Source organism: Lepidochelys kempii, chromosome 2 (genome assembly GCF_965140285.1).
Source record: "Lepidochelys kempii isolate rLepKem1 chromosome 2, rLepKem1.hap1, whole genome shotgun sequence".
In the NCBI taxonomy this organism is placed as follows: Eukaryota; Metazoa; Chordata; order Testudines; family Cheloniidae; genus Lepidochelys; species Lepidochelys kempii.
The window spans coordinates 118228222-118252573 of NC_136381.1; the positions used below are offsets into that span (position 1 = coordinate 118228222).

Sequence of the window (24352 nt, forward strand, 5' to 3'; positions counted from 1 at the left end):
AGGCTCTGTTAGTCCTGCTGAATGTAATACTACTGCGGGAGTTCTGCACCACTACACATGCACATAATTCATGCCCCGCACAGAATTTTTTTCCCCCACAGAAAATACATTGTCGGAATGGTGCTGCAGTTCCTCCTTTCATCCGCCGGGGACACTGTAGTACCAGAACAGAGAGCAGCTTCTCCCAGATGGAAGCAGCCCCAGCTGGGGATAGGGAAGAGAAAGAGGCTGCCTTTCTCATAGCACCCTGCCCATGGGGCCGATTAGAAGGCATGGTATATGGGGGAATGGATAGCATGGCGCACATGGGGCTGCTTTGGATCACAAGCTGGGGTTCAGAAGGGCTAGTGGGGGGTAGGCACAGTCTGGGGCAGAGGCTGAATGGGGACAGGGAGGGAGGGAGGTGCAAGGACACATGGGGATGGGGGGAAGGGTGGCTGAGTGGGAGTGCAGGGCCATGTGGGGGAGGGGGTTTCTAGACAGGGAAGAGGGTGGCTGAATGGGGGTGCAGGGACACACAGGGATACGAGAGGGGTTACGGGGATACATGGGGATGGGGTGGGGGGTGACTGAGTGCGGGTGCAAGGACACATAGGGATGGGGGGGTGCAGGCAGGGGCATGGAACCGGGGGGGGGGGAACCAGGGCCCTCCCACTTTTCTCTGCGGCTGGGCCTGCGTTCTTCCCCTCCGAGGCCCCAGCCAGGCCAGCATGCAGCCCAGCCAGGGAGCTCGGGTAGTTGTGGGAGCCCCGTGCACGTATCCTCCACCTGCCTGCTGTGCAGGGGGCTGAGAACAGCCCCCACCCTGTGTCCCCGCCTGGCTCAGGGCAAGTGGAGGCTCCGTGATTCCACAGCGGCTCCCCACAGCTGCCCATACAGCTCTGGCTGTGGGTGGGGTACACCTCAGAGCCGCAGCCCAGCCACAGAAAGAGATGCGCTGCAGGCACTGTGGGGAGCTGCAGACCATCCACCTCCCGAGGGGCTGCTCGCCCGTCCCCCCGGGGAGGTGGATGGTCCACCGCGTCTCCCCACAGCTGCCCGCACAGCTCTTATCGTGGCCGGGCTGCGGCTCTAAGGCCAACACTTTTGGCCCACCCTAGGTGGGAGCAGCAGGCTTCCAGCTTGGCCGGGTAGGGGCTTCTGGGGGGGAGAGGAGGGGCAAGGGCAGGGCCTCAAGGGGGTGGGGAGTCCCCAGTCCCCCCACGTTTGGGAAGCCTCTGGCACCCCTGGGTGCCGGGACACGTGGACAGGGGCAGATGTGCCTGACAAAATGAGAGAGGCTAAGGGTCAGCCAAGGTCTGTACGGTGGAGGCTCCCTAACAATCCCTCACTGCCCAAGAAAAACCTGTTCTATACTTCTCCCACCCACATCCAACAACCCTCCAAGTTCACACCCAGACTCCTTCCGGCAATTACTTTCTTGTCCCTCAGTTCATTTGTTACCCCGACTCCCCCCAAGCCTTTGCACTGCTTCTGAGGGGTCTGGGAAGTACAGTTCTGTATTGTAGTTTAAATGAATTATTAGTCAGAGTTCTGTATTAATATGCCTAGTAAGGAATTTGTTTGTCAAAAAACATTTCCTGACTCTCTCTTGTTGTCTGTATTGTTACAGACATCCTTGCTGCCAGGTATTCTGAAATAAATTACCAAAATAATTGAAACTGGCGTGATTATATTGTGTTGTTTTGACAGATAAAATATGCAGAATTTTCAAATATTGTGCGCAGAATTTTTAATTTTTGGAGCAGAATTCACCCTGGAGTGATGTAATCTTCATCCTGTTGGTGACTTATCTGAAAATCTCCTAAATCTACCTGACTCTGATTACTAGAATCATTGGGAATCACATAAAAAAGCATCATCCGCTACCTGGTTGTTAAAAGTGATGTACAGAGCTAAAACCTGCTCTTCTCAGCAATGCATTCAGATCAGAAGTATTAATGAAACTTTACTCAAGGGTTTGACAATTACAGTATAGTTATATTTAGAGTACACTTAAAATGCTTTTAAAGGGGAGATTTAACAGATGAGTTTTAAGTATTGGAAAAAGTTAATATGACACACTTTTCTATGATAGGAATAAAGGGGGGAAGAGGACTCATTTCTGTAGAAAACTTGAAGTATGAAATTTAGCTTAATACAGGGGATTATCGTTTAGACTGGCATTTTTTAAGACTGTGTGCAGGATCAAGTCTTGATTTGCATGATGTTGCATGATTTCATGGTTTGTACAGGTGGTGAATAATGGGCTTTGACTCTTGAGTCACCTGTCTTACTGGTATGTTACCAAATGTAGACATATAAAAGCAGAATACACTTAAATTGTCAGTGTCTACTATGTATACTGGTGACATTAAATATTATAATCATGTCATCTTATTAGCGGTAGTGTTCAGAAAGTAACCTTGTAGCTTGGCACCTGGTGGCAATGTGAGTAAACACAGTTGCCAAGAGCATGGAGAGGGTATTTCAGCGGCTTTTGTGCATTAAGTTTATAGATAAATACTGATTAACAAAAATGTTAAAGCAACAGCATTAACTTAAATCAGATTTCTGACTGTTTTTTTTACCTTTGTGACTATTCCAATAACAGAGGTTAAAGAAAAATATTCTTTTTTTTTTAATGTTTTTCTTTCTGCGTTTGATAGTATTTTGTTTTCAGTCTCATTCAGCTGGCTTCCTGTGTTGTTATGTGGATCTTTCACACAGCAACAGCTGAGACAGAAACTTTAAAAAAAAAATTATTTTAAAAATTGGCAGGACAACTTAAGGGCCAGGTGTGGTATGGCTTTTAAGTTTTTAAAAAACTGATTTCAAGTTGACAGTGTCCCTTTATTGTCATGTAATCAAATAAACTTAAATGGAAACTTCTCTCCCCCTTATATGTAATTACATTGAAAAAAGCTAGTGTTAAAAATACCACATCAAGGTATCAAGATCACGTACTGAACTTCTAGAACTTCCTGGTTTTTTTTTAAAGATAGCTGCAGCTGTATTAATTTGCCCACATTGCGCATCCAGTATATTCTATAGTACCTATTAATAACAAAGGGTAATACATTCAACTGACCTTTAACTAGTTCTCAGGGAGGATCTGTATACATGTCAAGTTTCATATTTCAACCATAATTGCTATAGTCCTCTTTTTTCTTCTTTTTTTTTTTTAAAGAAAGTGTGGTTGCAAACTTTTTTAAATGGGAAAAGTGTTCTTCTGTTGTTTGCTTTTTGTTCTTGCTGTACTTGGAAATGAATGAATGGATCTTGCTTAGACTTCCTGAGGAAAAAAATATTACTTTGAGAACAGATCAAATCTGAAAAATTTCAGCTAAAATGGTGAATATTTATGAAAGTTATTAGTGAGGGAGGAAGGGAAAGTGTTCTAATGAAACTATTCTGCAACCGTAACTTCTGTATAACCAAGTGCCTGCTATAATAAATGCCAAAGTACATAACATGTATTCACTATCTAAGCACTGGTGTTATGTACCAGTAGATTCATCAGGTCACCCCTACCACATATTGCAGCCCAGGAGTTTGGGGTTCAGAATCCATCTTTTTCCACCCAACTCACCATTCATTCTACTGAAACTACTAGAGAAGATGCCAGCTGGGACCCTACAGCTTTATGGAATTTATGTATACATTATAGCAGTTCCAGGATGCCTTTGAAAAGCTAAGCAAGTTGATATTGTAGCCTTTTCAATGCCCACATCACTGTCACAGCCAGGGCTATATTGGCATGGTTGCTGCTTTTTCCCAAGAACAAGCCAGCTAGCTCCAGCCAGGCCCTACCTCAGTGAAATAAGTCACGCAAACACATACACTTTTCTCCTGGCATTTCAAAGTGCATGCTCAGTAAGCAACAAAAAAACGGATTGGAGGTTTTAATTTCATGTTTTTCACTGACCTTTTGAAATGTCAATTTCAAATTTTCTACTTAAATACTTAAAAATAAAGAAATAAAAGAGCTATATAAAAACTAAGTATGATTAATTATCAAGCATAAAAACTAATTTCACCTCTCACACTGAGAGTTGGTTCCTCCAGATCAGATTTATAAATACATTGTCAGGATAATGTGAATAATTTACGATGCTACTGCCAGTAGTCTAATTATTCTGTGAATAAAAAGAGGACGTCAGTCCCCAGGGATGTAAAGCACCTTTCAAGAATACCAAATTAACTTAAAACATTAAAGCAAAGAACAAACTAGAGAGCAATAGTTAATATCCTATCTAAACTGGTCTACGTCCACATAAACACCATAAGTAATAGTTTTAGAGCATTCCTGAAATAACAGTAGGAATTTCCTTCTCATTGTGCATATTTGTTCCACCCCTGTTTAAACAAATATATTTAAGTTGGAATGATAAAAAGTATTTATTTATTTTACAATTACTTTCCATCTTCCCTCAGACTCTCCTACAAGTTGCAGTAATCAGTGCTCTGTGTTGACTAGTGATAAATTACAATTTAATAGTTCAGGGCTATGATCTCAACAAGATTATATTGGGTCAGATGGTTCTGATGTCAGAGACTTGAATTATTAGTTATTTCAAAGAGGAATTGGACTGATGAATTTTTTCCATGAGTAATAAATCCGCTTGCAAACTGTCAAACGTGGTCTCTATATCAAGTTGTAAATTTAGTCATTCATGCATGGGAAAAGAAGTCAGTAATCAAACTGAGAGGCTGCACAGGGATACGAGAGAAGTAACTGAGCTTACTGCTGAGGCCAAGTGTTACTTATACTTTGTGTCCTGTTATTGATTTTGGTTTCACTTTGCAGTCATACTGGTCCATCAGCCTTTTAATTCAACATTGTAGAAAATGTTCCACAGAGGAAGCTACTAATTCTGATAGATTTATGAACTTGTTTGCTGTGGTGGTGGTGGGAAATAAAAAAAGCAGCTGGTTTGTGGAGCCATGACAAAAGTCACTAATCAAGTGTCCATCCTTAAAAAGTTCCTCCAGATTGAAGGATTCTACCAATTTGCAGAGATATTCCCTGTCTTAAAAATAGGTAATTCCATTTCAAGCTACAGAAACTTCTTGAGGATGTCACTCTACATTTTTCCTTTATCATCAATCACATCTACAATTTTGTACACAGTTCAATATATGATATATGGATAAATTTTAGGAACAGAGGATGAAAGGAAGGAATAATTGAGGAAACTGAGGAATAATTGTTTTTTGAAAATTATTATAAATTATTAGTTTATATAGACAGCCAGCTAACAATTTTGAATAGGCAACATGCAGACCAAAAAGACAGGAAGGAGATAGGGTGCATCTGCAACATAATTTTTCATTCTTGCTTTCATTTGTTAAATATTTTCCCTTTCTTGGCCTAGCCTACTTTGTCCATTTATGATTAACATTTATCATTTACTTGTTACATACCCATTTGATTTTTCATTTATATGTTGTTTTTAGGCCTTATCTGTGTCTGTGTGCATGTATAATTTGTATAAATTGTATTTATCAATTTAAAGTATTACATTAAATTAAACGGTGAAAAAAATCTTACAAAATAGCCATATAAATACATCTTCAAATGTTTTAAGAAGTCCTGAAAAATACTCCCAGCAAAATAGAAATAAAAGACAGATTTAACATCCTAAATTTATATAACATAAAATATGTTTTGTGGGTTTTATTCATATTTTCAGCTTTTAATCTCCTGGTTTATTTTCACTTTTCAAAGATTTAAACCTCTTATTAAAAAATTGAAATAGAAAATCTTTCCAATTTTGTAATCTTGTTTAAAACTAAACATCAAATTCCATATTGAATAGTTCTAAGAGTCAGCAATTATTAGATCTGACTATCTTCATTTCACTTTGAATATTATTCCAAACTGTATTTCCAGCCAGTATTTAGTATCCATACTGAACTGTATTTTGTTATCTTATACTGTGGGAGGGAAGGGAAAACCCACAACTCAGCAAAAACAATGGGTGTTGCTGCTTTTCACCAGTTATACTTAATCTCCTCTGTGTCTCAGTAGCTGTAGAAAAGCAAACATTCACTGCTTTTGATCGGAGGAGAGAAATGACAGTATAACATCCTCTACAGCCAGTGCCAATCATATTTCTGAGCCTGCCTGCAGAATGTGTACATCATTCTGTCTCTTCTCTCTTTCTGCATGGAGACCAAGCAGCTTGTCATCTTCACTAGTTCAGTTACAGAGAAGTGCAATTGCTTCCTAAAACTAGAATCTCTTAGGTCAGCCCTGTAGTGTGGGAACACCAGTCATTCATGTTTTTATTTCAAATTTAGTTTTTTTAGATGAAACAGTGAGGACTCCAGAAAATACAGCATTCTGTTAGAGTGACAGAATGTACACATTATTGTACTAATCATTGTACAAATTATGCCTTGTGAGGTATCATTTCAAAACTCATAATTTGCTGGTCATTATTGTCCTGATTGAAATGTGTGTGGCAACAGTTTATGCAAAGTCACAAGATTTCACTGTATGGTGTTCTGATCACTAAGAAGCATTCCCTGGATTCTGGGGAGAAGAAGTCCAGACTAGGGTTGTCAAGTAATTAAAAAAAATAATCATGATTACTCGTGTGATTAATCATGCTGTTAAACAATAATAGAATACCATTTATTTAAATATTTTTGGGTGTCTGACTCAGATGATGAAAATGAACATACAGCAGTCCGCTCTGCTTTGGATCGTTATCTAGAAGAACCCCACATCAGCATGGACGTATGTCCAATGGAACGGTGGTTGAAGCTTGAAGGGACATATGACTCTTTAGCACATCTTTCACGTAAATATCTTGCAATGCTGACTACAACAGTACCATGTGAATGCCTGTTCTCACTTTCAGGTGACATTGTAAACAAGAAGTGGGGGCAGCATTATCTCCTGCAAAATGTATTATCTCCTGCAGATAACCAATTGGCTGAACAAGAAATAGGACTGAGTGGACTCGTAGGCTTTAAAGTTTTACATTGTTTTGTTTTTGAGTGCAGTTATATAACAAAAAATCTACATTTGTAAGTTACACTTTCACGATAAAGAGATTACATTACAGTACTTGTATGAGGTGAATTGAAAAATACTATTTCTTTTGTTTATCATTTTTACAGTGCAAATATGTGTAATCAAAAATAATAATATAAAATGAGCACTGTACACTTTGTATGCTGTGTTGTAATAGAAATCAATATATTTGAAAATGTAGAAAAATATCCAAAAATATTTTAATAAATTTCAATTGGTATTCTATTGTTTCACAGTGCGATTAATCACAATTAATTTTTTTAATTCTGATTACATTTTTTGAGTTAATTGTGGGAGTTAACTGCAATTAAGCGACAGCCCTAGTCCTGACCTAAGAACTCAGTAAGACTGCTGAAAGCATATACTGACAAATTTTGTTTGAATGTTATATAATTTGTTAAGTGAGGCACCAATAGCATTTTAACTTTATTTTCTTGTAACCATTTCTGACTTTTATGCCTCATTTCTTGTACTCACTCAAAATCTGTCTTTGTAGTTAATAAACTTGTTTTACTGTTTTATTTAATCCAGTGTGTTTAAATTGAAGTGTCTGGGAAATGTCGTTTGTGATGGCAAGTTATGTGCATGTTATTTCTGTTAAAGCAATAATGAATATTATGTAATCTTGTTCTGTCCAGGCGAGGGCTGGGCAGTACATGAAATACATTTCTGGGGAAAATCTAGGACTTGGAGTGTGTTGGGGTCACCCTGCAGTATAACCGAGGCTGGTAAGAGCCAAGGTGTCGCTGGCTCGCTGCAGCACACACAGAGACATAACTGGGTATGATTTATATGCTGGAGGCTGTGTGTGAACAGTCCAGACTGAAGGCTAGAGCAGCAAGACATTGTAAAGGGCAGGTTATAGACTAGAGGTGACACAACTACTTGTTAGTCTGGATTGCACCATGGTATGTCACACTTAGTGCTCAGCACAGATGATTGCTTCAAAAGCTTTTTAACTTTGGTAATATTTTTTAATTACTTCTAGACAAATCTTCCTCATTTTCCTTTTTCTCAGTCTTCCCCTGTACAAAAACAAAGAATAGTGTGTTTCAAGCGCCAGTTAAGGTGAATAACCTTTCCTTTTCTAATATTCAGTGAGTGTACGGCGATTGATTACACCAGTTCTATTTAATACATTTAATGGATTAATCTCTTATCTGCCCAGAATGTTCTTTGAAAAAGATTACAGTGAATACAAAAAAGTTGGTCTTGATATAAATTTAGTATCCTAAAAATGTAATGTCCAGATTTCTCTTACAACTTTAGATTTTTATAGTGTCTTTCACATAAAGAATTTCAAAGCATATGTCAGATTTTGGGCCAAACTCTTGGAACATAAGCAGAAGTAAGGAAAGCCTCAGCAAAGAGAGGAAGTGTGAAGTGCAGCTTTTGTGCCCTGATGCTGGAGCCCTCACTAGTATTTAGTGTAGAAAATTCTAACTTCTGCATCCGAAGAGAGTTAGGTAAAGGTGTTTGGTATGGGGTACAGAAGGGGAGAAAAATAGTGTACTCAATAGTCCATTCAGTAACTCCCTGCAAATATTTATGAAGATGCTATGGCAATCTTTACCCTAAAGAAACTTGCTGTGTTTACTACCATTTGATTTCCCTTGGCACACCTGTAACACATCTCATATCCATACACACAGATTTTCCTAATGGTGAACAGGCATTCACAGCACTGTTTTAGATTAGACATGCTTTGCACAAGACTACGTACCATGTCCTCCTCCACCATGCCATTCTCCATTGCTAGTGTGGTAGGGTGGATAAGGATGACTGGCAGCTTTGAGATATTAATCAGCCATACACTCAGTTATATGCATCATCTGTAGTTCTTAAACCGCAAAACAGATTCTCCTTTACAACATACATATCACATTCTCATTAACTCTAATAGAACAATGTTCTGTGCCTAGAGATAAAAATATACACCATTGTATTCAGTTATGTCTGATTTTGTTGTCTCCACAGCAGTACAGATATGTGGCCCTTTACAAATAACTGGGTCCCTTGCTTTTAGAGTATTAGTTCTGCTGAGGTGATTCCCTGCTTTCTCCGTGCATAACAACTCAAGGTTTCTCCTGTGGCTCAAGTGTGTACCTGGCAATGAACAATAAGTTTCCAAGACAATTATCCTACCTGGCCGAGTCTTCCCATTATAATGCTGAACAGGCTAAATCTGAATGCTTAAAGGACCCAGTGAATCCATACAATGTTGAATTTTAAAGCCAACTTCTGTACCAGTGTTACATTAACACTAATGATATCTGGGTAATTTTTTAGTTAATGGATGAGGTAACATGGTGAGTTCTAACGTGGCAGTTGGCAACCAACTCTAAAAAGTTTCTCCAGGCTTAAATAAAATATGCTTTAAACTGAGTGAGAGCGGGTTCAGGGGGCTGGAATGGCATGTTAAGATGCCTGCAGTAAAACCTATGATTGTTTCTGGATGTAAATTAAACAAGTGTTCCTCACACTAATAGTCATCATGTTGGCATAAAAGTACTTGTGTGTCAGTGAATTGTGGTTGTAAGCATCATAATGTTACTTCAAGAGGATCATTAGAGCTGAATGACGCAACCAAAAAATCCTAAACAAATCAAAGTGCTTCTGTAAGAGCTCTCTATAAGGGCATCAATCATTGCTGTATAAGCACTTTCATAGCCTGAATATAAAAACACTCTGGTGAGGTCCGAGAAAATAGATCCGAGGTGTAATTCTAGAGGAAGATGCATTGGACTAGTTACCGGAAGACAAATGTAATATAAGATTTTACTGATTGAGTTTCTCAGTGAGTCTAACCTTCAGCGCTACAAATAATTATTTTAGCAGTGACTAACCACTTAAAATGAGCATCTATTATATCAATAAAGGCACACAATGCAGGATTATATTCTTTCAGGTTTACTCCCTTCAGTTAAGATGATGTTTGTGTTTTCTTAACCCCCATATTTAGCCTTCCTGTTCCAGACATAGCAATTATCTAAAGTTGTATAGAGAGGAATTTTTTTACATTTTAAGATCACTAAGGAACTGAAATTTTATTGTCAAAATTAGTGCAAAGAACTTATTCTTTATAAGTACCTGATCAATCCCTTGTTGCATAGTGGGGGGTTGGGGGGGTGGGAGAGGATTATATGTTGTCAGTTGATGTTTTGTCATGAAGCTTGGCAAAAATGTGAGATTATAACTGGAAATAATGTTTAATGCGCTCGATGCTGAAGTCTGTTCATTGTGGGAAATGGATCAATGTGGCCACAAAATAACCATACTAAACCCCAGATCCACATTTGTCCACTGATTAATTTTTAATTTTTACATTTGTATAGACCCTGTCTGTTTTTTTTAAAATTAAATAATAAAATATATTTTCTTCTCAATAGTTAAACAGGTATGACTTTTACCCTACATATTCACATTATTTATTAGGTTATCTATCTGTTGGACAGTGTGCTTTCAGAGAGCACTGTGCCGTAGTTTGGAAAGAGAAGGGAAATTTTGGATAGGAAGAATCTTTTCGTCTTATGCAAAATGCTTAAGATATTTAATGTTCTGTCAAGGTTCCTTCCCCACTCTGAACTCTAGGGTACAGATGTGGGGATCTGCATAAAAAAACCCCTAAGCTTATTTTTACCAGCTTAGGTTAAAACTTCCCCAAGGTACAAACTATTTTACCTTTTGTCCCTGGACTTTATTGCTGCCACCACCAAGCGTCTAACAAATATAACAGGGAAAGAGCCCACTTGGAAACGTCTTTCCCCCCAAAATCCCCCCAAGCCCTACACCCTTTTTCCTGGGGAAGGCTTGATAAAAATCCTCACCAATTTGTATAGGTGAACACAGACCCAAACCCTTGGATCTTAAGAACAATGAAAAAGCAATCAGGTTCTTAAAAGAAGAATTTTAATTAAAGAAAAAGTAAAAAAAATCACCTCTGTAAAATCAGGATGGTAAATACCTTACAGGGTAATCAGATTCAAAACATAGAGAATCCCTCTAGGCAAAACCTTAAGTTACAAAAAGACACAAAAACAGGAATATACATTCCATTCAGCACAACTTATTTTCTCAGCCATTTAAAGAAAACAGAATCTAACGCATACCTAACTAGATTGCTTATTAACCCTTAACAGGAGTTCTGACCTGCATTCCTGCTCTGATCCCGGCAAAAGACAACACAGACAGAGAGAACCCTTTGTTTCCCCCCCTCCAGCTTTGAAAGTATCTTGTCTCCTCATTGGTCATTTTGGTCAGGTGCCAGCGAGGTTCTCTTAGCTTCTTAACCTTTACAGGTGAAAGGGTTTTTCCTCTGGCCAGGAAGGATTTAAAGGTGTTTACTCTTCCCTTTATATTTATGACATGTTCAGACAGGGCTTCATCTGTAAAGGTCTCACCTGAATGTAAAATGTAATACTGCAATATTAGAAATCAAAGTAAATGTTTCTTTTTATATCAGGACATTAAGGCTCAAAATAATTTTTAAAAACACTCAAATTGCCCTTACTACCATCCTCTTGTATTAACAGTGCAAAGCACTTTAAAAGGTTTATAGACTATTCAACCTTCATGTTGTTTATATTTTTACACTAGATCAGCTTGGACAATTAAAGTAACACAGTCAAGTTCACCTTCAGATTCTCTTGCACACATACAATGTTCCAGTGTCTCGGTTATTACCATGAAACACACATAGCTCTGTAAATTTACACAGCACTTAACAAACACATGGGCTCAGGCAAACTTTCACTTGACATGAAGTTCTCGCACTTCATTCCATGAAGCCATTCATATGAGTAACAGCTACATGAGTAATACTTTGCAGGATCGGGCCCTTAGATAACCACATGTGTTCCTGCCCACAAAAAGCTTTTCAAACACTGCTAGGGGAGATTTAAATCCACAACAGGGAATTGCTGTAATTGGAAATCAGACAAAAACAGTCACAAAAACATTTCCATTAGTCCTAGTTTTGGTAATTTTCCTTTTAAAACACAAATCTAAAAGCCAACAATATTTAGTGCTTTTCATTTATAAATCTCAAAGTGTTTTACAGAGGAATGTCATTATTATTATTCCCATTTGGAAAATAGGGAAACTGAGGCACAGTGTGGGTGAGGTGACTTCCCAAGGCCACACAAAAACTCAGTGGCAGAACTGGGGAAAGACCCAAGGTCTCTTGACTCCCAAGGACTCCCCTAGCTCCATGTGGGGAGAGAGGACTCTGAATCCCAGCCCCGGGGCTGCGGTGGGGAGAGAGGACTCTCCTGCTGCAGCCGCGAGGCTGAGACAGAGAGGCGTCATTCCCCACCATAGTCCTGCACCCCAAAGCTCCCCCATCACCACCCCCCACCTTACCCCACTACCCCAATCCACCCCCTGTGGCTACGCACCTGTGTGCGTACCTGCACTAATCAGCCCTTGATGGCTTCTTGTGCGGCTGCGCAGGTGCTCCGCATAGAGGTAATACAGGTTGGGTACCTGATGATTCTGATGAGGACGAAGCTCTGGAGATGGGGGACATAGTGGAAGGAAGAATGGAAGACAGAGGATAAGAAATTAAAAGGGGGTAGAGATGCGGTTGGATTAATTGGAAGAATGAAGTAGGCAGTGGTGAGAAATGAGAGCAAAGATGGGGCAGGGATGGAAATTAAACATTCCACTGTAGTTTGACTTTCTCTGTAGTAATCCCATAACCACTTTAAAAATAAATTGATCTTGGGGCCGAAAGATCTTTTGTATTTTTTATTATCACCACATGTTATAAGACATTTCCCATGAATAGGGCTCTTTTCCCTGTGGCCTTTGCCTTTTAGTCATTGCTGTACATAAATATAAACAGAGTTTGTTTCGAGTAGCCTGCTATACAAAAACTATTTAAGCTTTTATTACTTTCTCCTTTGTGAAATAACATGCCCTGATCCTTCTGAAGCCAGGCATAAATTATGGATATAGTATAATTCAGTGTTCAGTATAGATATTAGATCATTCTGGTGCTATATAAATACTATCCAACTGATGGAGGTACAGGTGGACGGTCAGAGCTGCACCAATTTCGCCCATCCTGGGATGGTTTAGAAGGTAATAAATGAGAGTGGTGTTTTTAAGCATGGGTTACAGAGATGCATTTCTGTTTGAAAGAGATACATTAGCTTCTGATGCTTAGTTAACTGAGTTGGAAGAGGTGCACTTTTTCATGGGTTTTCATGCTTTTCCATTAGTATAACTAAGGTTCCTATGTGGACTTTACAGGTCAGAATTGTAGTGTTGATCAATTATAGTGATAAAATACATATGTAATTGTACAGCCTTTGTGGGAAACTAAGGACAATCAGAATCCAAAATGTATATCCAGTTAGCACTATTCCAATTACGAGAAGTGTTCTGGTAAAGAAAAGCACAAAGCAATATATCTTGCTTCCTGAGTAGAGATTTCATTTTTATTTTTAAGCAGAGCTCCTCATGAAAACTTCACTGAATAGCACTTCACTTAGGCTTAATTCATTAACTGCTCAAGGTGATGCCAGAGAGAACCTTTCTTATTACAAATCTTGATAATTGATTTAAAAAAAAATAAGGGGGGGTGCACTCAGGAGATTGGTGCGTGTATTTAAAGGTGAGGTTGCCATTAGTAACACATTTGGTCTTCTTGGTTGGAGAAGTTATTGTTCATTACTCACCTGAAGTGAAATGTTAATGGCCTGTGGTGATCTGAAGAAACCCTACAAAAATGCCCAGGAAAGCTCTAATGGCATTATACAATAGTCCTTTCCACGCAGATCTCCCCACACATTAGAAAGCCATAGAATGTGTTTTTTGCTTTTAATTAATGTATGTTCCACTAATTGGGATCTGGAATAGCAGAAAATGCAGAGAAGCACCTGCTACTGACTAAAAAGAACAACATTCACCTGGAGACAAGTATTGTACATTACTTACTGGTATTTGCAAAACATATGGGACATGGGCTGTGTGGAACCATGACAATTTGGAACCACATTTCTGAAAGAAAAAACCTCATCACATTGGAAGGAACCTGTTCAGTATCTCTTATTTTTCTGTGTTACTGTCTATTGTTTCTAATTGCTTTTTAGAAGACTAACAGTTTTTGGTAAAATGATTTTTCCTCTCATGATTTGAACAGAGTTGAAGTTAATAATAATACTACCTGATATAGCGCCTTTCCTATCAAGGGATCCCAAAGCACTTTGCAGGCATAAAAATAAATTTGATCTCTACATAGGGATCAATTAATTGACCAATGAAATGTACCTTTGGTGTGCAGCTCTTCAAGACAACTCAACAGTTCAGGACAGCTGCTCAGTCTGCCTGAGGAGGAAGAAGGCTAGTTTTTGAGCATTGGTGTAACGGATTACTCATTTATTAGATTGCTTAGACCTACCAAATAAACTAGAAAGACTCAACTGTAAGTGATAATGTAGAAAGGGAACTTTGCAACCTGATAGGCAGTAGGACCAAAAAAAAAAAAGTTGTTACTGGTAGCTGAAATCATTGGTGACCATCAACATAAGGAGAGGCTTTTTAGTTTTCCAATAACACAAGGAGAAGCACAAACTTTTATATGTAAAAAGGGCATCTTGATGGCTTGAAATGTCTTTTGAAATAGGTTGCTTTGAGCATCTTTTAAAGGTAGTGCTTGTACTCAACGTGGCAGAGTCTGAAGCACCAAATATAGATGCTAATCTCTGGTGAAAGATCCTGCCCTTTTGAGTTCAAGGAGGCAGTTATTTGTTTGTGTGCTTCTGGCTGGGAAGGCATTCTGACCTCTGGGGTCAAAAGATGCTTTTGGAATCTTGTGGCTAAAGAAGTATATGGATCTGGGAATTTTAGAATGCCATTTGAGTCTTTCAGCTTTTGTGGAGACTCCTGCTTTCCCTCTGAACAGGTCTTGACGCTCAAATGATAAGTCTTCAACTAATTTCTGAACCTAAACTGGTAAGCTAGAAGCTCTCAGCCAAGAAGTTGGTGTCATGGCTGATCGTGCAAAGGAGCTGTATTGCCCAAGAAAGGAAGGTGTATGTGGCAAGCACAGCTTGGAAACTAGCTTTACACTTCTGAAGGGTAACCAGATAGAATTGGTTTTACATTCAGGAAGGCCACGTACTTTCCCAGTGAGCAAGAGGAACCAGCTTGTGTCATGGGCTGCCAAGGCATTAAGAAAAATATGACAGGAGAGTATGAAAGTACTTGTGTGGGGGACCTAGTAGATATGCGTCTGTGACACCTCTGACAATTCCAGGTCCAGAGCTTTGATAAGTCTACCCAGAAAATCCTCATCATTCTTTAAATCATCTAGAGGAGAGACCACAGACTTGGTAACTGAGTCATTCAAAAGAGACAATGATTGTGGTGGCCCTTCTAGAATGGCATCTTCCAAATAGTTAGTGGAGAATCTATGGAGAAAGTTGCTAGGATGCAGCTGACAGCATGGAAGCTTGTCTCTGACACGTTGAGGTCACGTCTTCTGGACCACAGGCGTAGTTGCATTTCAGGCTGAACTACACGTACGTTCTTGGCTGGGGTATAAGGACATAAGTAGTTTACAATTGCAGCACTATCCAGAAAGTTCCAAGCTCATGCCCCCTATGTGCATACATCACACACAGTGAGAGCTCATGCAGGTGATCACTTTCAAGAAGATTTACCCTTTCTCACATGTATACTGTTATATTACTAAAAATCCTGCTGTACAACTTTTTTAAAAAACACTCAACATAAGCATTATTCAATTAACCAAAATTTCCATTACCATACATAATACAAACGTGGGATTTTCCCTAGAAGACCGTTGGTCCATCAAGTCCAGCATCTTGCCTGGTGCCTTATCCCCACTTTACTCTTCCACCACCCCAAAATACTCCTCCATAATGTACAGTTATATATAATGTACATTGTATAATTGATTAGACATATAGTGGCAGTGGTGTTCTTTCATGACTCCTACAACATTAGAGCTCAGCACTTACTTCTGTGAATTACAAAGCTCTCTTTTTGAAGTAAACTCTATTTATTAGTTTTAATTTCTCCTGCCATTCAAGCTATTGAGTTATCTTATTATGGGAGAGCGCAGAAAGGAAGAACTGATCATTTTAAACTATATCTTCCATAATAGCCTCAATATCTTGCCCTTTAACACTTCTCCTTCCCAGGCTAACTAATCCTATCCTTCTGCAATGCAGAATTCTTCATATGTAAATCCCAATACACCTCTGGCCCTCTGTGTTATCCTTCTTTGGACCTTTTAAGTCTCAGCTGTCTTATTTTTAGATAGGCAACTAAAATTGGATGCATTATTTCATATGAACATTGTTGATCTGGATAAACACATTTAAACCAGGCTCTGTACTTACTGTCTCTCTCTCTCTCTCTCTCTCTCTCTCTCTCTGCTTTAACCACTGTTCATTTTGTTCATCTGTTGAGGAACAAAAATCAAGAGGACTGGTGTGTCAACTTCAGTTCACAAGCAACCTGTCAATCAATCATGATCTGTTCCTATGGGGAAATCTCTACATTTTTCCTCTGTGAATTATTCCTGACAGTCTTATGGTTAAAATGTTGACCTTTGTGCTCACATTTGCAGGGTATATTATGTCCATTTTTTCCCTGCTCTTATCTGAATCAGACCCAGGACCCCATAATCAGCATATTGTAAATCTATCCATCTTATATACTTACATGGCCCCCACTATCTTAGCATTTGCTATCGTAATGTATTTGTCCTCCCAACACCCCAGTGCAGAAGGGAAGATCAGAGAGGGAAGTGAGGTACATAAAGATAAAGTGACTTGCTGAAGGTCCTAAAAGGGGTATGGGCCAGAGCAGGGAAGGGAATTGTACCCCGTCACCTAATCACTTAGACATGCTTCCTCCTGAATCACCTTTATTACTAAAGAGAAAACCATGAGATTGATAAGGAGGATAGCCTAAGAATATCTCCCTGCCAGAAGACTCCAACTTTCTACAGCTATATAAAAGACAGTTGTGTGCCTGCCAACATGATAGTTCAGCAGTCACATTTGTGACACCACTGATATGTTTAATTGGTGTGTTGGTATTAACAAACGTGTAATGGCATAAAGCACAGAGAATTTTGTTACAGCTTTGGCAAACCTGTACTGAAAGAAAGAGTAGCACAGATGGCTGAAAATAACAGTAAAATATTCCATTACATGTCTGCAAAAATCATTAGACAGCCACTATAGATGTTATTAATGCATGAGATTCACTTGGGGAGTCACGTTTCTGTAATATGCATTAAAACAATGATCCTTTTGTTTTCAAATGGAACTGTTGCCAAATACAAACATGTATTTCTGCAGTTATGAAATGAGGTTATCAGCAATAAAGAAGATGCAATCCAGGATTACACATTTATTCTCAATGGCTTTGTTTGTCTTTTGCCAACTACCCACCAAAAGCAACTAGTAACACTACTGTTGTCTTTGGCCACCACTGCCAAAATGCAGTCTTATAAAGTTATATCGCAAACCCAATGTATTGGTTTGGAGCATACAGTAAACCCAGATGAGCAGAGAATTTTTAGCTAGAAGACCAAAGTATCAGAATTTGACCTATTTCTGAGAAGCAAGAATAACTTATAAGAAGAAACTGGTTAAATACAGCCTTTTATAGTTAGTGAATAATGGTTGAACCTCTTTTCATCCTCTGGTATGCGTGTGTTGTGTATTACTTTCAACCTTGAGGTTAATTCAAGCATTTATGATTTACAATCCATTATATTATTAGGTATTGATTAATTTTGGATTTATTTCTGAACATTTCTTAAAGTTACCTTTATAACAAAGAAGCAGAAACTCCCTACATTTTGTCTGCAGGATTAAAAGGCTGACTATATTGCAGAGCTATGTAGCAATGATCAGCCATCAGAATAATACATAGATTGTTAAACTGAGTGAAGAAATGTAGTCTTATTGATTGGAACCCCTCCCCTTTCATGCTTAAGAACTCTTTTTATTAGTATGATTGTGGCGGGGTTTGTTTATTTTGTAGTTGCATTTTTTGGCTCTTCAAAAGCAGGAGTATAAACTGCTGCAAATAGGCAAGTTCATAAATCAGAAATTATGAATTCTCCCTTGGATTACATTTATTTTCTAGGTACCTGGATATTTTTTGGAGTACACAGTTTGACTCAGCTGAGGTGGATGTGTGCTTCTAGTAAGTATGAGCCAAACAAGACAAGTTGAGTGATCACATTTTGCTTTGTGGTTTTGTACCTATAAAACTTAGCCAAAAATGATGTAAGAAATTTTTTTAAAAATCTATAACCAAATTAAAAATTAAAAAAAAAATCCATAACCAAAGCCTGCTCATTCTGAAGTCAGTGGTAGTTTTGTAGCTGACTTTAAGGAGGACAAGATTTTGCCTGTAGTTGAGTCTTCACTAGTAAAAGGAGAAGTGGTACTTTTACTTGTGGGTTTTCCTGGACCAGCTATATTAAGATAAAACTACCACTTGCCTTGTCTTGCTAGGATTTTACAAGATAAAGATGTTATGTTAGCTATCTCTTAAAAAAACCAAAAAAAAACCCCAAACAAACAAACAAATCTTTTTAACTGTCAAGATCCAGCCAAAGTAGTAAATTAGGGATCCAGTATAGCTTAAACACAACTGATATTTGGGTGCTTTTGTCCTGTACACTGTCATTTCCTCACATGCTTGCATTAGTAAACTATTGTTGCTTCCTTTGTCCATGATCAGCGCAATGGAATTTTGGCAATACTGAAGAAAGCGTCCAGTAGCTATAGAAGAAGACCTTGGTAACTAAGAATAAACTGAATGAAGTCTCCTATTTGTGCACCTTAGGGCAGGGCTATTCTGATTTTCGGTCAGTTGGAAAAACTGCTGTATGTTTTCTGAAAAAAGCCACTGGGAAAAGAAAAGTGAAAAAGCCCACAAATGGATTCATGTGTTAGTAGCTCTACAGAGTGCCTTGTGTAAGCTGCATGTTATGTTTCAGCCAAAGGCTTCTTCCTGCTAAGGGCAAATTTCAACATATTTATAATAGATAGATGCAAATATAATCAAACAGTCTTCCTGAGTATTCTACCAGTGGGAAACTTGTGGTAGCAATCTTCCTTTTTAAATCAGCAGCCACAAAGCCAATTATGTCTGAGAAAGAATTTTTGAACTTTCACAATGTGCTTGGGGAGAGTGAAGTGTTTATTTAAATTTTGCTGAGAAAGAATTAAGTGTGCTGAACAGCCAGACATCAGAATTTCAAGCTAAGTGCATCTGAGCAGTTCTCTCACTTTTTTTCACTTCCTATTGATTGTCTGAGCAAATGGTGAAGACCTCCTTGTCATACTTTTTTCTTCATTTTTTTTGGAAGGCATCTGCAGTATCTTGGACTAATACTTAGCAGTTTTCAGACAAAATCAGTAGCGCTAATTGGCAATGGCAGTTTTCCCTGTATGGGTTCTTGTCATTATCAGATCCTTTTTCATATAGATGCTTATCATCATTAGATCACTTGTCATTTTTTGACTGTTTTCCTCACCCTACTAACATGTGAAGGCTATAGCTATCCACTAGGGTGTTACCACATGTGAATTACCACATCTTAGCTAGTGCATGTTAAAAAAAAAAAGAAACTTTTTCCCTAGTGAAGTCAAGTCCTAAGGGCTTGTCTACACTACCCAGATCGGCAGGCAATGATCGATCCAACAGGGGTTGATTTATCGTGTCACCGCTGAGCGCTCTCCTGGTACTCCACCAGAACGAGGAGTGCAAGTAGAGTCAAAGGGAGAGCGTCAGCTGTCTACTTACCACAGTGACTTCAGCTGTGCTTCACGTAGCTGAAGTTCCGTATCTTAGATTGACCCGGGTGGTAGTGTTAGACAATCCCTAGTAATGGACCTGTGAGATTAAATCTCTCTGAAGGAGAATATCTAGTATGAAGTGCTTCATGATTTCCTGAAATTGCTCATTTTGTGCAGCATCGAAGCTGAAGTTATGATCAATTTCTTATCAAGTTTGTGGTTATAATTTTCTCATTGTTACCTAATAGTCATAACAAGAACTTTGATTTTCTCATCACTTCCCTTTTAACTTTTGAAATTAAAGTTTGCGTACTGTAATTAGTTAGTTTATAGTATTTGTAAAAGAATATCAAATAGATGTTATGTTCATGTAAATACTTCAGAGTAACATAGAAATTATTGATAAAAACAAATTTTTCACAAGTTTGCCTTTGATAGGTGAGATAGTTATCAAAACCAGATTGCTCATAGACACTATAATATTCCTATCAGACAATTTTTCCCCTCTCCTAGCCTTCATGTTTCATGATCATTCTTCCAACAGTCTTAAATAGCATGCATTTTGCCTCCATACTATTTTACAGTCCCTCTATTTCAGCTTTGATTTCCTACATGATCTTCCATCCTCTGATGGGTGTGAAGAGGTTCATAATTAAGGGGGTATATTCTGCGTATTCTTCTCTTCACTCAGTCTCCTCAGCCTATCACTCCGTTTTCTGCAGTACTCTGGTGGACTCCTGGCTGTTGCTCAACTTCCTGCTCCTGTGCAGTCCAAAAATGTTCAGTATGTTTCTGTGCTTTTTACAGAAGTGAAAAACTTTTTCCAGCATGGGGGTAACAGAATACTGTGATGATTTTTTGCCACAACACTAACAGCGCAGACCAATAGAGGAGGGTTATTTTTGATTATACAGGATTTACTGTCTTATAGCAGGATGTACACTGCCATTTTTATAGTCAGCACTAAAAAAAGAAGAAGAATTAAAAAGCAGGGCATAGATTTTTAAAAATACTTGTCAAATTATGACTCCAATAAATCATGTTTAAAAAATTTCAGATAGCAAGACTCTTAATCTTTCTGGCTTTGACATTTTTCTTCTGAAGTGTTAAGAAGACAGTAATTCTGGTCTTGTTCTTTTTTTTCTTTCTTTCTCAGTTACTATAATTCTTGGTCAGAAATGTCAAGGGTTTAAAAACAAATATCTGTCGATGTACATTTCCTACATACTCCTTTTAAGGACAGGAATGAAATGTACAGCACTTCTACAGAGATGAATTTCCACAGAGAATGTGGAACAGAGCCAGCAAATAACAATCCACATAAACAAGTGTACTTTCTTTATAAGAGGCAGTCTTTAAGAATGAAGACAATAAAGAACATTTTTTTGTCAAGTTAGTGTATGGAATGAAGGCTCAGGACCAGAAATCTTAGAAACCATCCTGAAAACAGGAGGTATATTTTACTTATCATTTATTGTAATTCTAGTACATTTTGCTACTTGTTTAGTGTATAGTACAAGATACTTTCTTTCCATTTGGGATTAGATTAACCCATTCTCTTAAGAATCTATTCATTTCACTTTAAGAAAACTATAGCAGCTACAGACATTTGCTGCCTCTATTACTGCCTGAGCTCATTTCAAAAGGTGCGCTTAGGGGCAGCAGGAAAGCCCTAATTGTTACCCAAAGCACCATATCAACTGTGCTTGAGGTGGCAGAATTCCTGCCAGTTCCTTTCAAAAAGCCTTGTGTAAATTAAGGGCCTTAATGGTCACATTAGAATGAAGGCAGCAAGGTCTGTAAGAACTTGAACCAAAAAATGAATAAAAGAAAAATGTTTTATATTTGCTGTGGATGGCATGGCAGATCTAATAATATTACGTTGTAAAATTATTAAACATTTCTGTACCTTCTGAAGCACTTGAGTTCATGATGATGTAATTACAGTGGTGTAACCTTTGGTATAGTCTCTAAAATTGAACCTGTAAATATTTAATTACATGGTAAAGAATATTCTTTTAAAAAATAATAGTGTTGAACACAGATCCAATGCATTCAGAACCTGAATAGTGATAACTATCTTATACTAAACCATACAAAATTCAATTTGCTGTTTACTTCAGCTCCACAAGTCAGTGTAAACCAGGAAAGTTACAAAATAATAACAGGACCTGCTCTTAGTGGATCTCAGAGAGGTGTCACTATTACATGAGACCAGGAATTTTCTACATTGAGTAGCCATTAGAAAATAACATCTGGTTTATCAAGTTAACGGTCTTATTGAATCATGTACGTTTTCCCGTATCTCTTGGATGACACAGTCTTAAAATGCGTTAATCTAATGTACACAATCACTTCCACTGTTCTTACCACTAGGGGAGTCCAAGGTTCAAAGGAGAAGCCTTATTAGCCTTAACCAGTGCTTAATTTGTGCCAGGTCTGAGCCCTGGCATCTCTGGACTTGACGGGTCAGTTACCGGTCCTGGCACAGGCAGCAGGAGGCCCATGCTGGCCACAGAGCGCACTTTCTGCACTGGGGCTGCAGTCACTTCCCCCTCAGGCTCCGGTTCCGCCGCCTCGCCCACACATCCTGCGCAAGGCCAGCAGCTCGCTGATCCTGCCTGACACCTAGCGAGTGCAGCTGCGGCTAAACTGGCACAAGCTGAGCTCCCTCATCATGGACAGCAAAGTCCTTCGGGTCCAGGGATGCCACCCCCCCAGAAGTGCTTCTGCCAGCAGTAGTGCCCCTTTCACTTCGTGGAGGGCTCTCACGAGCAAGCTGCTGCCCTCTGGAAGACCCAGGAGTGGCAGCAACTCCCGAGTGCTGGTAGAGAGGTGATGCATTAGGGACTGGGGAAGTGACCATGCAGCCAGGGCAAAGTGCGGGACGGGGAAGCTGGGCACCAAAGCAGGAGGGAAGCTCCAGGAGTCTGACAGGTACCCACTGGGGGAAGCGGAGCAGTTGGAGTGGGGTGCACAAGAGGCAACCGGCAAGAAAGCAGCACTGCGCTCCAGCCAGGGGTTGCTGACCCCCACGGTGCCCACAATCCTGGCTACCGCAGCCCCCAGCAGCAGCTGTGCTTCGTAAGGGAGTGGGCGGGGTGCTGCCTGGCCTGTCCCCCTCAGGAGACCCTCACCAGAAGGGGTGAGAGCTGGGCCCAATCATGGACCCTCTTATGTGAGGGGAGGGGTGCTCTCCCTCCCCCTCCCAGGGGATTTCAGCTGGGCAGGTGCCCCAATCCAGGCCGAGAGCCAAGCAATGGGAATGGCTCGGGTAGGGGAGGGCAGCGCTGCTCTTCCGCGTCCCCTGCCCCATTTGGAAACCAAAACACCAGCCCCCGCAGGACATGGGGGTTTGTGATGGAGTGTGGGTTGGGGGGTACGTGGGGAATAGGCAGGGTTGGGAGTGCGTGCGGAATGGGGGATAAGCAGGATTGGGTGTGTTGGTTGTGGCATAACAGTACATCAGTGCTTAATTTGTGCCTGGGCTGAGCCCCAGCACCTCTTTCATTACAAGTTAAGCACTGGTTTCAACGTATGCCAGATTTGGCCCAATGTGAGAAAATTAAATATTGTAGGTCATGTTCAATACTTCCACTTCTAGTTCCATAAAGTATTCTCCCCTCCAGTTCTATGTTTGGTTCATTCATTCTACATGTTGAGAGGAAGGCTAGGTAGAAGGTGGTTAAGGTGACACAGAACTCAGAGTTAGGAAACCTGGATTTTGCTCCCAGCTCTCCAAGAGTCTTCCTGTGTCATCTTGGGCAAGTCACTTAACCACTTTGAGACTCAGTTTCCCAATCTGTAAAACAGGGTGATCATGAGGAATCATTCATTAAAATTCGTAAATGGCTGTGTGATCGCATAGAAGATACTGTATAGCTGAAAAGTACTGTTTATTTTAATTTAGTATAAAATGCATAATCATAATTTTACATTGGATTTCCTTTTGCTTAATTATGATTTTGACTTAGAAAACACATTAGTTAATTTCAAAGTGCTAGAATTTTTGTAACATATTTTACTAAAATGCAAAAAACTTCCAGCAATAAGATGCCTTGACAAAACAGCAGAGCCATGCATTAGTACCCCTTTATACAGCCATCAATTACCTATCTGAGAGACTCATAAAAGCTTATATCAATAAATTCCAAGCAAGACAGGTTATTTAATGACCAAATATCCAAAGTTGCCTATTGGGTTATATGCGCTAACCTGCACATTTACACACCCAAGAACTTGGATTTGAACATGGAAATCTGATAGTTAGATATCCAGCTGCCCACTTTGCATACAATACCCACCTGCTGAAGTGAAGAAACAGATTGACAGAGCCAGAAGCATACCCAGAATTCACCCACTACAAGACAGGCCCAACAAAGAACGTAACAGAACGCCACTAGCCATCACCTTCAGTCCCCAACTAAAACCCCTCCATCGCATCATCAAGAATCTATAACCTATCCTGAAGGAAGATCCCTCACTCTCACAGATCTTGGGAGACAGGCCAGTCCTTGCTTAC

General features: G+C 39.4%; 1 protein-coding gene across 4 annotated transcripts in view; it reads left to right on the forward strand.

The window, feature by feature from the left end:
• The window catches only part of LYRM4 (LYR motif containing 4), a 146299-nt gene that overhangs the window by 70814 nt on the left and 51133 nt on the right, over positions 1 to 24352 (forward strand). The window contains exon 3 of one of the 4 annotated variants that reach the window (XM_073332141.2): positions 6654 to 10080. The exons of the other annotated variants lie outside the window; for them this stretch is intronic. Coding sequence (XP_073188242.1) covers positions 6654 to 6704 — 51 coding nt within the window. The 3' untranslated portion in view covers positions 6705 to 10080. Of the gene's footprint in view, positions 1 to 6653; positions 10081 to 24352 lie in introns of those variants that run through there. 4 annotated transcript variants of the gene reach the window in all.